We start from the raw sequence: 14331 nt of genomic DNA on the forward strand, positions 1-14331 counted from the left end.
CGGGATCATTATTCTTGTGATAGGTCTTGCAATTCTGAGGTACAATTTCTTTAAAGCCCCAGCTGCTTGCTTTTCCCCCCGCCAAGTAATTTTCTAATCCTTGCAGCCGCAGAGAAAAGCTTGAGATCATGGAGCTCAGACAGCAAAGTAGTAGCACCTGCAAACCATTAGAAATCACGATTGTTATGGGAAAATTAATCTGTTTGCAGCGTTGTTATAGCTGGGTTGAGCTCAGGGCGCCGGAGAGACAAAGTGGGCGAGGCAGTATTCCATTCGGCCGAGCTCTGCCGGTGAAAGAGGCAAGCTTTGAGCCGCACACAGCTCGCCTTTAGGGGCTCAAGCGGATGCCTGGGAAGAGTGGAGGGTGGCATGTGAGCGAGGAGGGATGCTGAGTGGATGGGAGGAATGTTACGGGGTGCGGGTGAGGAGGAAGCCGAGAGGAGAGCACGTGGTATGAGGGGGATGCTGGATGTGTGTGTGGGGGGGGGGTGTTATAGGAGGGAAGGGGAAGAGAGGCTCGAGTATGGGGGTGCTATGGGGTAAGGGGGGTGCATGGGGGGAGCGTTACGGGGTTGGAGTGAGGGGGGTGCTGGGGGTTGGAGAGAGGGAGATGAGGGAGGTGATAGGTAAGGGGTGGGGCTGGGAGGCGGCTGTTGCAGGGAGGGCCGCTGGGCCACGCGGGGCGGCCCCGCTCTGGCGCTGTAGCAGCGCGCGCCGCTGGGAGGGTGGGAGGCCTGGCGGCCTGGCAGGGCCCCGCCTCGGCGCGGGAACGGGGGGTAAGGCCACGCCCAGGCCCGGCAGCTCCGCGGAGGGGCGGCGCGCGGGGTCGAGGTGAGGGGAGGTTGTGGGCCGGGCCGGGCGGCTGAGAGGGTACGGGGAGTGGGGGAAGGTGGGACGGAAGTGGGGGTTCCTGTGGGGCCCGAGGGGTGCTGGGTGATTGTGGGCGGGGCTGGGGGACAAGGAGGTGGGCGCAATGGGGGTGCGGGTCGCTGTGGGGATCAGAGCGGTGCGGGTCGGGGAATGGTGGGTGCCGCGCGGGCTCTTGTTCGGATCGGGGAATGGGGGGAGGGGGTGCTGGGTGACGCAGGGAGGAAAGTGGGGGATGTGCCCTGTGGCGCAGAGTTGCGGGGAGACTGTGAGGGTGCGTGGGTCACTGAGGGGCAAGGGGGCCCGCTGGGGTGTGGGGGGGGGCGGTGCTGGGATGACCCGTAATGCTCCTTGCGCATAGTCGGAGGCGGGGGGGGGGGCTGTTGATGTGTGGCTGTGGGATTGGGATGCGTGTTGGGGGGTGTGAGGTGGATTCCACACTCACCCCGTGCACTTTGGGATAGGGTGTGCAGAGGGGAGAGGTTTGAACGACTCTAAGTAGAAATCTCCCTCTTCTGCATTTGATACTTTACTTTTTCTCATTTAGGAAAGCACAGTAATGAACACAGTCGAAGGTGTGCTAAAGTAAAATCTGCTCTTTGTGCACAATGGACTGAAACTAACGACATCGACATTGTTCCCTTAAAAATCTCCTTAGTTCTGCCTGATATTTTTAGTAACACGTTGTTAGGAGAATAAAAATATCAGCTATAAAATCTTCTTTCTTCTAAATTTACATACAGATTTATATTCTGTTGTACTCTTAATTATTGAATGTACTTTATATTTGCTAATGTACCCTGCAGTGCAGTCATAATTGTTATCAAAGCCATCTTGATGCTTATCAGTCTAGCATTTAGACTGTCTGCTAATCACAGATTAGATAGAGGGAGAGGCACAGGATGAGATAAAACAAGATACTATACTAAGTGGTGGATGATTAACAAACACATCCTTGTGGAAGAAAAAATGCTTCCATTTGCATTATATTGGTTGAAACTCGTCCAGCAACATCTCTCATCTGGCAGGACCATGGCTGTTGGTGGACCAGAGAGCTCCAGCTGTGCAGGGCCAGAGCGGAACCCTGTTGATGGCAGGGAACCCCGCTGGCAGCCCACTCTGGGGAGCCCCAGGGGCAGTGAGCCAGGTCAGGAAACCCCACTACAGGAAGCCTGGCTGGGACTGGGGAGCCCAGCCCCAAACAGGAACCCCACCAGAGTGCTGCGGTGGGAAGCCTAGCTGGGGCACAGAGCGCTGCCAGCAGAGGGAAACCCTGCCAGAGCCTGGCGGTCCTGCAGGGGAGCCCTGTGGGAGTAGTCCCATTCCCCCCACCTGCTGCCTCCCCTTATCCAGCAAATCCTTTAATTTGGGACCAGTCAGGTCAAGAGGGTGCTGGATGAGGGAGGTACAGCCTGTACGAATAAGTGCTTTACCCCTTCCATAAAGATGAAGTGTTTGTGGGGTGTTTTTTGTCACAGTGCCTTTTGGTCAATATTATTACTAGAATTGCCTAAGCTTAAAGAATAAACAGCTTCTTGGTCTTGACTCTCCTACATCAGCATAAATCTAGAGTTGCGCTGTTTTTTTTTTTTTGTTTTGATTGCTGTCTTTGCACTGGTGCTCCTGAGAGCAGAATCAGGCCTAAGATCTTGCTGCAGAGGGTGCCTCTGGAAGAGTAGTGGTCAATAATTTTTCATGGGGGTCCACTCCAAGACTTTGGAAAGTAGTTAAGGGCTTCATTCTTCCATGATATTAAAGGAGGTGGTGTGGGGCCTGGGAAGGAGGTTGGCTGCAGAAGGGAGGTTGGGGTAAGGGATTGGAGTGAAGGAAGGGTTATGGGGTTTGGGTGAAGGAGGCATTTGGGACCTGGTGCCGGGGTGGGATGGGAAGCAGAGGGTTGGGGGGTGAAGGAGGAGGTGGGGTTCCAGAGGCAGGCTGTGGCCAGCAGATGTAGTTGGGTGACTGTCAGCCTGTAGTCCAGCAGGTTTCTTAAGCGGGCGCTCTGCCTGCTTGACCATGGCAAGGGCCAAGTGCCTCTGTGAATTGGCCTGGGGAGAGGTGTTTCGCATGCTGCCTATGCTTCAAAATAGGCAGTTCCCATTGGCTAGAAATCATCCAGTGGGATTGTTCAGGAGGTGGGGGCAGCACATGAAGCCTCTCGCCCATTTCTTCCAGGCTGGCAGCTGCTGAAAGACAAATGGCCCATCAGCTTTTCAGAGCATCGTGCGAGGGTGGGGCAAGCAAGGATCCTGCCTGAGGCTTCCTGCTGCCTCCGCAGTCCAGATCCGGTGGCTTGGCATGCTGGGTCTGGCCCATGGGCCATATATTCCCCAGCCTTGCACGAGACTCCTAATGTAGCAGCAGGGACTTTTTTAAAGGGGAGGATGAAGGAAGGGAGTGATGTAATATATAAAACTAGACAGAGAATTGTGAGTTTGCAGCAAAACTTTCCCATGCTGGTCCCCTCCTCTCCTCCACCCCCAGCCCCCAAAAAGCAGAAGCTACTTGTTTGTTTGGGGGGGTGGCTGGGTATGGAAATTGTAGGGAAAAGAGGAAGCTAAATAGTCAGTGCCTAAGCAACTCTGGCTGGTTAGTTATCAACATTCTGTGGAGAACAGCAGTTAGCATACCAACACATCAGAAAAGGAATGACAGGCTAGGTCATCAGGTGGTGGTAGAGGAAGGAAGCTAGCTGTTTAGAGAACATGCTAGATATGAAACCTAGCTTTATAAATGCTTTTGGTCATGCCTGTCTTTCCCTTTGGTCAGATGAAGGTGATTAAACATTCTGAGCAGGCCCTGAAGACAGCTCTAATCTCCAAGAACGTGCAACTTGTGAAGCTCTATGAGAATCTTGAGTCTAGGGAGAAGCGTTTGCTGAATGAAGCGTTTCAGCCAAACAGGGTTCTCTTCAGACCCATCACACTGCATTCAGAGTCGGATTGGATCGCCTCACATCCCGAGCCCACCCAAGACTTTGAACAGTTTTATAACTATCCTTACAGAAGCAGACCAACAACTCAGAAAAATACCATTTATGTGCAACCCATTGGTAATGTCTGTTATAGTAGAACCAAACTATCTGTGTCTTTACTATGCCTGTCTCACTAAATATGAACTAATTGGGTTATATGTTCCAGTTTTCAAATAAAAGGACTTTATAGTAGATCTCAGACAAAGTTATTTGGTAGTTAGAGCAGGGGATTTGAGAGTTAGGACTCTGGGTTTTATTTCGCATTCAGACTTTCAGCTATAGCATTACAGAAAATTCACTATTGATTCTGAAAACTCTTATAATCTGCTTAGCTTTATTCATCTCAGTAGTCTTATTAGAATCAATGGAATTGCTTGTGTGAGTAGAGGTAAACTCACCTAAAAATACTCATAGGATTAGGCCTTCTTTGCCTCTGTCTACCCATGTTTGGAATTGTGAATACTTAATTAAGCATTACTGGAGTGTTGTGAAGCTTAATCAGTGTTTACAGTTTGCTTTGATTTCTGTGGATGAAAGGTGCTAAAGAAATGCAAATTACAGTTATTATTTAATACATTCTTTCTGTAGCTTGTTGCAGAGACATGCCATTGATGATGACAGTAAATAATATAGAACGTTTTAAATCATTTTCTGGTAGCTTTCACAGTTTTTGATTAACTTGTGTATAAAATTGTGTATTATATAAAACTGGAACAGTCATAACCTTGTGAAAAGAAACCCACCACAGGTAATAACAAGCTAGCAACAAATACAATATGATAAATCTCAGTCCTTCAGTTTCCTTATTTTATCCATACTTGATCAGCTGTTTATGGGGCTTGCTATAACTTTTGAAGCTGAAATTTTTGTGTGTGTTATGAGTAATGGAAACACTTTTGTAGTCTACAGCACTGATGTTTTGTGTGTTGCCTCTTATGGGTAGCACTGTATTGTTTAGCTGTTTTTTAATATTGTGTATCACAACAATAAGCAATACAGATTGAACCTTTCTCATCCGGCACCCTCGGGACCTGACCAGTGCCAGATGACAGGAGGGCAATATTTTGTAGCATTTACCAACACTTGCACTGTTTACTGGGCTCTTAAAAGACATTTAGGATTAAAGTACCCCAAATAACAGCACAGAACACTGAGATCCAGGACTGGTGGCTGTAAACAAACTTTATGGAACCATGGGAAACTTGGCCACATCCTTGATAAGTGATTGTCCGGCTAACTAAAATCATGCTGGATTATGGAGTTTACTGCATGAGTGCGTGCCAGATTAGAGAGGTTCCACCTGCACCTTTATTTAAAAAATAAATAAATCTCCCACCTCCTTACTGTACAATAATTACCCCAGACATGGCTGTATCACTGTTGTGAGATGCAGTATGTTGAAGTTTTGAAGTAGAATAACTTTGTCACTTCGTTTTTGGGTTAAGAGAACAGAGGTTAAATGAAGACAGACATTCTTGGAAACGTTGAAAAGTTACAATTGTGTTTTGTGCTACGTTCTAGAATAATTGCTTGTATTTTCTAGTGATCACTTAGGTTAAATGTGCTGTTCATTAACAAGCATGAAATAAGAGGGAATATCAAATTATTCTCTGAGGGATATTTTAAAAAAGTGAGTTGATTGAATGAATTGCTGTAGCAGGTTTCTAACCTGATTTTATTTTGGACTGTTTATATAGGTTCTTTTGGGGACACCAAACTTAGCACGGAAGATTATATGAAATGGTTGAAGGACTACTGTGAAGCCTTTTACTATGGCCTGTCTGTAAAAATCCTGGAGCCAGTTCCTGTTTCACACACAGGCTGTGCTTTTCGAGTGAATGAGTACACATGCAATCTACAGCTTCATGCAGGTATATGAGAAAGGGAAGAATAACATCAGGTTGGGAACTGTCTCATTATGAAAAGATTGGGATAATAAAGAAATGAGCAATAAGTTTTTTGAAATTCTGTCTGTGGATGCTGTGAGGTTAAATTGATTGACAATTGTGAGGTGCTCATAGACTGCAGTAGGGGTGTTATATCTATGCCATAGACAGAAAGAGAAAAGGACAGGTAATTTCAGGTTCTTTGTCAGCTTACCAGAATCTCCAGTCATGTGAGTTACAGGGCAATGTATAAGCATAGGTTAGTTTGTGTATAAGTCTAGGACTCACTCAGCAATGAAAAATCTTAATCCCAGCCCTGGTTATAGATATGATTTTGCAATTTTTATTCATGTGAGTAGTTGTGTTTACATCAGTGCCATTCATTCAAGTAAGGGCATCTGGTTTGTTCATCAAAAAAGCAGCTGTCATTCTCTTTTTATTTATATAGAGACAAAAATATATTATATTTATATATTCTCTTATATAAAGTAAACCCATGATTTAATGGACTAATGGAGGGAGGGGTGCCCATTAAACCCAACAGTCCATTACGTATGAGGTTTTGCTGCCCACCTACCCCCGCTCGGCTGCCCCAGCCCCTTCTCCCCAAAAAAATGCCCGCAACTCACCAGAGCCATTGGCATTGGAGGAGCCACCGGAGTCTACTGCTGCCATAGGAGGAGCTGCTGGGGCCTGCTGTCACGTGGGGCTGGAGCGGCTGTCCCACTGAGCCCCACCCATGCCTCCCACCAAGGGTGGGCTGCATACAAGAGAGCTGTCTGCCTGTAACGCACACCGCCCCTGGTAGGAGGCGCACATGGCGGCTCTGGTGGTGGTGATGATCAAGGCCATGGTGGAAGGTTCAGTAGTGGCAGCACTGGCGGCTCAGGTAAGTCGCTTTACTTTTTTGAGGAGTGAGGAGCAGGATTTAGGATTTTACAGGCCCCAATTAAACAGACTTGGGGAACAACAGGGGGTTGGCAGATGTGTTTTGTTCCCGAAGTCCGCTCAATTGGGGTCTTTAAAATCAAGGGCACGCTCTCTCTCTCTCTCTCTCTCTCTCTCTCTCTCTATATATATATATATACACACATTTTTCTCTGGAACATAGACTACATTTTTGTTAGTTTAAAATAATCAATCAAAACAAAAGAGCAGTCATGTAGCACTTTAAAGAATAACAAAATATTAGGTGATGAGCTTTCATGGCACAGACCCACTTCTTCGGATCATAGCCATACCAGAACAGACTTAATATATAAAGCACAGATGTCCAAAAATTGTTATCAAGGTTGACAAATCATGAACACATGGTTTGAACCGGGACAGCAATTACCTGGCCCATTATAAGGACTCTTGTTTTATCTAACTCTTCACTTCACCCATCCCCAGCTCCTGCTGCCCCTCTGCTCTTCTGATTTGCCAACTTTGCTTTTTTGTTGTGATAGAATACAGACTAACACAGTTATCTCTCTGTCACTATTCAAAAATGTAGTCTGTGAATCTAAAGATCAAATAGATATCCAGCTGGTTTAGACTGAGATGCGTTTTCTTTGTATATTGCCTTGAAATCACTTGATGACCTGTTCTGTTCATTCCCTCTGAAGCACCTGACATTGGCCATTGTTGGAAGATAATACTGGGGTAGATGGACCTTCTGACCAGTATAGCCATTCTCATGTTTCTTAGGTTGTCATTTTTGACCCTTAGAATTATATGACATGGTTGAAGGATTACTCCAAAGCCTTTTACTGTGGCTTATCTGTAGAAATCCTAGAGCAGGCGTGTCCAGTCCGCGGGCCGCATGCGGCCCTGGACAGCTAGTAATGCAGCCCCACAAGATCGTAAACTTTTAACATTATTATGTGATTTATATACATTAACTATATTATATATTTTATATGTGGCCCAAGACAATTCCTCTTCACTCAATGCGGCCCAGGCAAGCCAAAAGGTTGGACACCCATGTCCTAGAGCCAGTTCGCAGTGGTTTTTGTGATGTGGCTGCTGTTCCATTGGAAACTTTGCTGAGACCAAGAGTCTCCCTGTCCCTTAGGATTTTTAACCCGCAAGAGACTCAAGCATCTGCCGGTACTAAGCAGTATGACCAGTTTTGCACTGCACTGAACAGAAAAAGGTCATCTACTCTAAGGGCATTCCTAGGGTTAGTGCTTTGTCTAAGCACATTATGGAACTTGAAATGTCTGTTAGCAGGGTCCACCTGGCAGCTTAGTGAGGACAGCAAGCTAGTGTAGCTTTCTGTGTACTAATTCAGTGCATTGACAGACGTGATTCACCCTGAGACCAGTTGAGCAAGCAGAACTCCCACTGGAAATTCCGTGTGCAGAAGGTTTACAAGATCTGACCACATGAGCACCATTCTTGCCTCCAGTTTGATAGTGTGGCTGGAGACCTACATCACATAATCCAATGGCTCGCAACCTTTCTGGTCTACTGTACCCTCACCGAAGTCTGATTTTTGTCTGGCATACCCCTGGGTTTTACCTCACTTAAAAACTCTTTGCTTACTATAAAAGTGGCACAGCACACTAGCACTGAAAAATTGCTTCCTTTTCGTTTTTGCCATATAATGACAACATAAATCAATTAGAATATAAATTTTGCATTTGAATTTCAGCATACAGTATATAGAGGAATAGAAACAAGTAACAGTATGACATTTTAATTTGTGTTGACTTCACTGGTGCTTTTCATTTAGCCTGTTGTACAACTAGGCCAGTATCTAGAACAGATGATGTACCTCCTGTGATACTTCTGAAAAACACTGGTATACTATGACTGCTTTTATAGCTTTCTTCTGTGTTGACTTGTGCTTCTTTTGAAGGGACTTTTCTGTTGTTCCTACAGGGGACCTCTTGAAATACCTAAAGAAGGAGAAGTCCAAAGATGCTTTCTGTATTGTTGGGATAACAATGATAGATCTTTATCCAAGGGAGTCCTGGAATTTTGTCTTTGGACAAGCCTCTTTGACAGAAGGTATTCAATTTTATATCAGGATTATGTCAGTGGAGAAAACTAAAAATAACTCCAAAATGCTAGGAAACAATTTACTGTGAAATGAAATAAATTAAAATGTGTATAAAATATGATAAATACGGGAAGAAGTGGATTGAATTGATGTATAATTCATGTAAAAATAATGACATTGTTTTAACTCATGCAGTTCAAGATCAATACATTAGAGAGAGTGTCAAAAAGTAAGAACAGCAGTTTTGATTAATCTACTGTTTAAAGAAAAAGTCCCAAGACTTAGTTGATCACTTTAAATATCTGTCCCTTTCTATACAGAATTTTGCTGGATAAGTTCCTGGCCCTAAAGGGGATTATTTTTGGTTGACATTGTGGGGTTGGTGTTGGCTTCTGTTTGTTTGTTTAGAGAATTACAGAGGTTCCAAAGATTCACTTTTTCAGTATTTTTTTTTTAAACTGGTAAGTAAAAAATACATTTTGTTTTTTAAGACAGTCTTGTGCAAATAAAGGTTTTGCTTCCTGAAGAACTTAAACTCAACTCAGAACATGACAATGTCTATCCAATTCATCTATTTTCTTTGGCTGTGTCTATACTACAAGGTACATTCGATTGTTTTAATCAATTCAATTATTTAACCTCTATATTATGAATTTGAATTGTCTTCAAAACTTCTTGAAATTCAATCCCCCTTTTTTCCGTGTTGAGTCTCTGTGTTCCCATTGCCCTTTACAAGTTCGACAGCACGAGCAGTGCATTGTGGGTGCCTATCCCACAGTGCCTTCACCCCAGTTGCTTGTGAGTGTTTCATGTTTGAATCCCAGAATTCCAAGCACTGTCCCAGAATTCACAGCAGCAGGAACAGTGGAAGTATGGATCCTCAAATGCTCCAACTCATAGCACAGATCATTTTGGCAGCCACAGTGGCTATCACACAATTTTTCTTTCAACTAAAATCTCAGTGACAGTTCAGTATCATAATGGTACTGCTGCTGCTGAAGATGGTTTGGAAGAGCAAATCTCCGAACTGCGGTCCAAGAACTCACAGCTGCTGGCTGCCATGAATGCCTCAGTGGAATGGTGTGTTTGGATTTGTGAGACCATCACACACTGGTGGTACCATATCATTTTGGAGTCCTGGGACAACCAGCAGTGGGTTCAGAACTTTCTCATGTGCAAGTCCACTTTTGTGGAACTTTGTGATGTGCTGGCGCCCGCCCTGAAGCTCAGCAGCACAAAAATGAGGCAGGCTTTAATGGTTCACAAGCAAGTGGCAATTGCACTGTGGAAGTTTGCAGTGCTCAACAGTTACTGGTCAGTGGCAAATCAGTTTGGGGTGGACAGATCTATAGTGGGATCCGTGGTGATGGAGGTGGCCCCATACAATCTGTCGGTGTCTCCTCAGGAAGACTGTGGCCCTGGGAGATGTACAGGCAATAGTGGATGGCTTTGCTGTCCAGGGGTTTCCTAACTGCGGTGGGGCAATAGATGCCACGCAGCCTGCAAATTGCATTGTGGGGTGGGGCAGGAAGCATATTGAGAAAAAAAAAAAAACAGATGCAAATTCCCCTGCTTCTGCAGGTTGCCAGAGAAGACATCACCCTCCTAAAACTAACAGATATGGAGAAAGAACAACTACTCCTGCTGTGTGACCAAAAGCCTGGGAAATTTGCTAAAATGCTGTATGGTACCATGACACCAGATCGCTATCTGGTTGCCTGGCAGGTCAAGGTGTGCTACTATGGAATCTGCAACAAGTCAGGCCTGCCCAAGAACCTCGTGAAAAAAAGCACAAGAGTGCCTGGATGAGGCCTTTGAGGAGCTCTCCAAACAAGAGAAGCGCTCCATCCCAAGAAATATTAACATGCAGTTCTGAGGGGCGCAGAACCATAGCTAGCAAACCTGTACCTATACCCATCCCCCCAACCTACTTTTAGCATGCAGAATAAATACTCGCCCAAACTGCTTGTTCCAGGGGGCTCAGTGACCAGTGTGGAGGTGACCAGCATGGAGGGGCCCGCTGTGGACGGTCCTAGTGTGGAGGGGAATGCCGTGGAGGGGACCGACTCCAGGTCTATAGTGAAGAGCTCTGGGCTGTCTGGCACAACTTGCTCTGTCCCCTGCTCGTTGCCGTCTTCCTGCAGGCCACCCTGCTCCTCCAGGCTTGCCCCAAACTCCATACCAAGGCCTCCACAAGTGTCGTAATTCAGACTGGGCTTCATGATGGGGTTGTTCCCCATAAGCATGTGCAGCGGTTGATAATAGCGTCAAGTCTGTGGAGCTGCCCCTGACTGCTGGTTGGCTTCCTGGACTTTTTGATAGGCCTGCTGGAGTTCTTTTACCTTCACCCGGCATTGCACAGAGTCCCAGGGGTAACCTTGTGTGGCCATCTTGTTCGACATCTGCTCATAGATTGCCGTGTTTCTCTTGGCCACCCGCAGTCTCTTCACCATTGATTGGTCTCCCCAAATGGCAATAAGATCCAGAATCTCCTGGTGTGTCCAAGCTGGGGCTCTCTTGCAAGTCTGAGAAGTGCTAGGCAGATAACTACCCTGAGTGCTCATGATTGCAGTAGAGGGGTACCGATAATTGCTGCCTTTGCACTGTGATGTGATGGGCAAAGGAATTTTTTCATAATGGACACCCTTTATATTTGCAGGGCTGGACTGCTAAATTCCAATTCCAATTCCAATTTTAATTAAAATTCAATCAAAACTTCAAGGGCTTACTTTGACCTTCTTCCTGTACACTTGAGAGCAGCACACAATGGAGCGGCCATACTTGGAGGGTCACAGCATAGCTTTCTGGGATACATACGGGACACTTCTGGAGGCTAATAAATTCGAATTAAGGACATGGCACTTCCACACGAGCCTTGATTCAAGATTTTAAATTTGAATTTGACTCTCTAACCATCCTGTACTATTGATATTTTGTAATCGGTACTATGGCTCAATAAATCGAGATAATAGTATTAACTGTGAAGACAGTCATGTTTTAATATCAAGCTAGTGCCTTGAAATTTGATTTGTATCTCGTAGTGGAGATGCAGCCTTTGAGTCCTTACTGCTGCAGAGGATGGTCTGAAAAAGAGCAGCCAAAAATAGTGAGTTGCTACTACAAAGATTCTGAAGACCCTCTGCAACACCAAGACCCCTTAGCAAAGGGTCCTTTGTTCTTTGCAGACAACTCTCACCTCAGATGAATCCAGTACACCAACTATCAGAGAGGTAGCTGTGTTAGTCCGTAGCATCATGAACAACAAGAAGTCTTGTGGCACCTTGTAGACTAACGCATATTTTGCAGCCTAAGCTTTTGTGGGCACAGACCTGCTCCATCAGATGCATGAGTGAGGGTGGGGTTCAGAGGGGTGTTTAAAGAATGGGTTCCCAGAAAAAGGGAGGGGCAGAGCTGACAAGGTCTATTCAGCAAGGTGGAAATGGCTCATTGTCAATAATAGGTATCAAAAGAGAGAAAAACAAGTCAGATCAGACGGGGATATGAGCCATTATCAGAGTGTAATGGGGAGATTTTAACACCCAGGATGGAGAAGCTGCCTTTATAAGCTGCAAGCCACTCACAGTCTCTGTTTATAAGCTGCAAACAACTGAAAACTCTTGAAGATTTAAAAAAGGGCTTTACAACAAGCTGGTGTTTGCCCTGTCTCTAAATAGAAACTAAAGATTGGTTTCAGTATAACAGCAAGGGAAAGACCCTCTGGATCCATTCACTGAGGAAACCCCTTCTGGAGCAAGGTGTTTTCATGCATGTTTGGATCATGGATCTTGAGAAACCAGACAGCTCTGCACAGCCTGAACTTTGGGGGGGAAAACCTACTTTATTAGGTAGAGAAGGTATTTGTTAATAAATGTAGGCCTACATTCACATTTTGTGATTTTTGTTTTGCATTGTAATCATGTTTCCACTACACTCATATTTCTAGTTAAATCCTTATTTCTTACAATAAAACAGGCTTATTTTAGTTTATTGTAGGCATTGTGTGGTTTATAGGAGTAGCCATTTAAGGTAAAATTGAAAGCACACTGCTCCTTTGGGAGTAGAGGACCTGGGATTTCTATGAGTTGCCAGTGTTCAGGGTAGGGTATTGCAGGGGGCTGATCCAAAGGGATTTGGGAACTGGGGTGCACCTATTTGTTAACCTGAAAGGGAAAGCTGAGGCTGGCATTGTCCAGCATAAGTGCTTGAATGGCTGAAAGGCTGGTGGTGGTAAGGAGATGAAGCTGAGCTAGGCACAGGCAGGACTTCCTCACACTTGAAGTAGGGTAGAACAAGGTGGCTCTGTCATGAGTGCAGTGAGAGCAACTTCACCTTCCCGTTAACAGGCTAAGGCCAGGTTTACACTACATGGAAAAATCAATTTAAGATACACAGCGCCAGCTATGTGAATTGCACAGCTGGAATTGAGGTATCCTAAGTTGATTTTTCCTGCTGTCTCCACAGTGGGAGGTTGATGGGCGAAACTCTCCTGTTGACTTCCCTTACTCCTCATGACTTCCAGGAGTACCGGAGTCAACAGTGGAGCCTTGATGATTCTAGTTAGTGCAGCCACACTAGGTGCGCTAAATTGAACACTGGGAGATTAACTGCCATTGCATTGATTGATCTTGCAGAAGTGTAGATGTACCCTAAGATATGGATGATGTTTTCACTAAATATACCGGAAATAAAGACTCTGACAGGTTAGTCATGCTGCAGATGTAATGCTGTGCACATTTTTATGTTATGTACAATTTTAAATGAAGATAACTTTTTAAAAATCTTGTAGTCTCTTGCTCTAGTCTTGTATTTTTAAATCTCCAGTTACATAACGTCAGAATTTGGAGTTCCCCAGGAGTAATGATTGAGTTTCTATCTTGTGATAAGACTTTTGCCGTTGCAAAAAAACCATAAAGGGTTGTGGTGATTTTTTTTTAAATGTATAAAGTCATTATAGCATTTAGACTGTTTATTTCTGAGTCTGGTGCCAACGCTGTTGTAAATTAGAAGACTATACATTAAGGGCAATGGAGTGACTCCTGTTAATGAAAGGAGACTCAGGTTCTCTCTAGCCTAATTATGTACTTGCATGATTTCACTTCCCAAACCACAAGAGTCTTCAGTCTATGATACACAATCTACACCTCAAAATATTGTTCTTTCTATTTTTCCACCATAAAACAGTGTGTCTGTATTGTTCAAAGGAAACCTTTGCTCATCTTAGCTATTCCAAAAACACTTGGGCTTGCAAAAATCTGATCATGCTGGTGAGCAAGGTAAAACCATTTGCTTAGTGACAGAGCTTAATGGATATGTATGCATAGATGCCCTAGTCCAATTCTGTATTAATCTATAATTGGCCCACCACAGTGATTTCATTTGGGATTGCTTGACATAAGTGCAAGTAGATTTTGGTCTGACATGTGGCCATAACAGAGTAAAACTGGCTTTGTCTATTTCTCCAGAGACTGGCTGCTTTCAATAAAGTCTGGTTTACCCATTATCCAACTCCCAGCTTATGGGCCTGGTAGAGCAAAACCCCCTCTGCTTGCCCTATTTTCATGGAAATCAGTGGAATGGGTCTTGCACCTATGGTGAATTTGGATTTATTTGTATAT

At 44.9% G+C, this 14331-nt stretch overlaps 1 protein-coding gene across 3 annotated transcripts in view; it reads left to right on the forward strand.

Moving 5' to 3' along the window:
- Positions 1–697: 697 nt before the first annotated feature.
- Positions 698–14331, forward strand: part of AMZ2 (archaelysin family metallopeptidase 2) — a 28795-nt gene continuing 15161 nt past the window's right edge. The window contains exons 1-5 of one of the 3 annotated variants that reach the window (XM_075014982.1): positions 793–831; positions 1415–1442; positions 3637–3919; positions 5539–5712; positions 8596–8724. In XM_075014982.1, coding sequence (XP_074871083.1) covers positions 3637–3919; positions 5539–5712; positions 8596–8724 — 586 coding nt within the window. In that variant the 5' untranslated portion in view covers positions 793–831; positions 1415–1442. Of the gene's footprint in view, positions 832–1414; positions 1443–3636; positions 3920–5538; positions 5713–8595; positions 8725–14331 lie in introns of all 3 variants that reach the window. The other 2 variants (XM_075014983.1, XM_075014980.1) reach the window with 2 other exon arrangements.

The sequence above is a fragment of the Carettochelys insculpta genome, chromosome 20 (assembly GCF_033958435.1).
Source record: "Carettochelys insculpta isolate YL-2023 chromosome 20, ASM3395843v1, whole genome shotgun sequence".
NCBI lineage: Eukaryota > Metazoa > Chordata > Testudines > Carettochelyidae > Carettochelys > Carettochelys insculpta.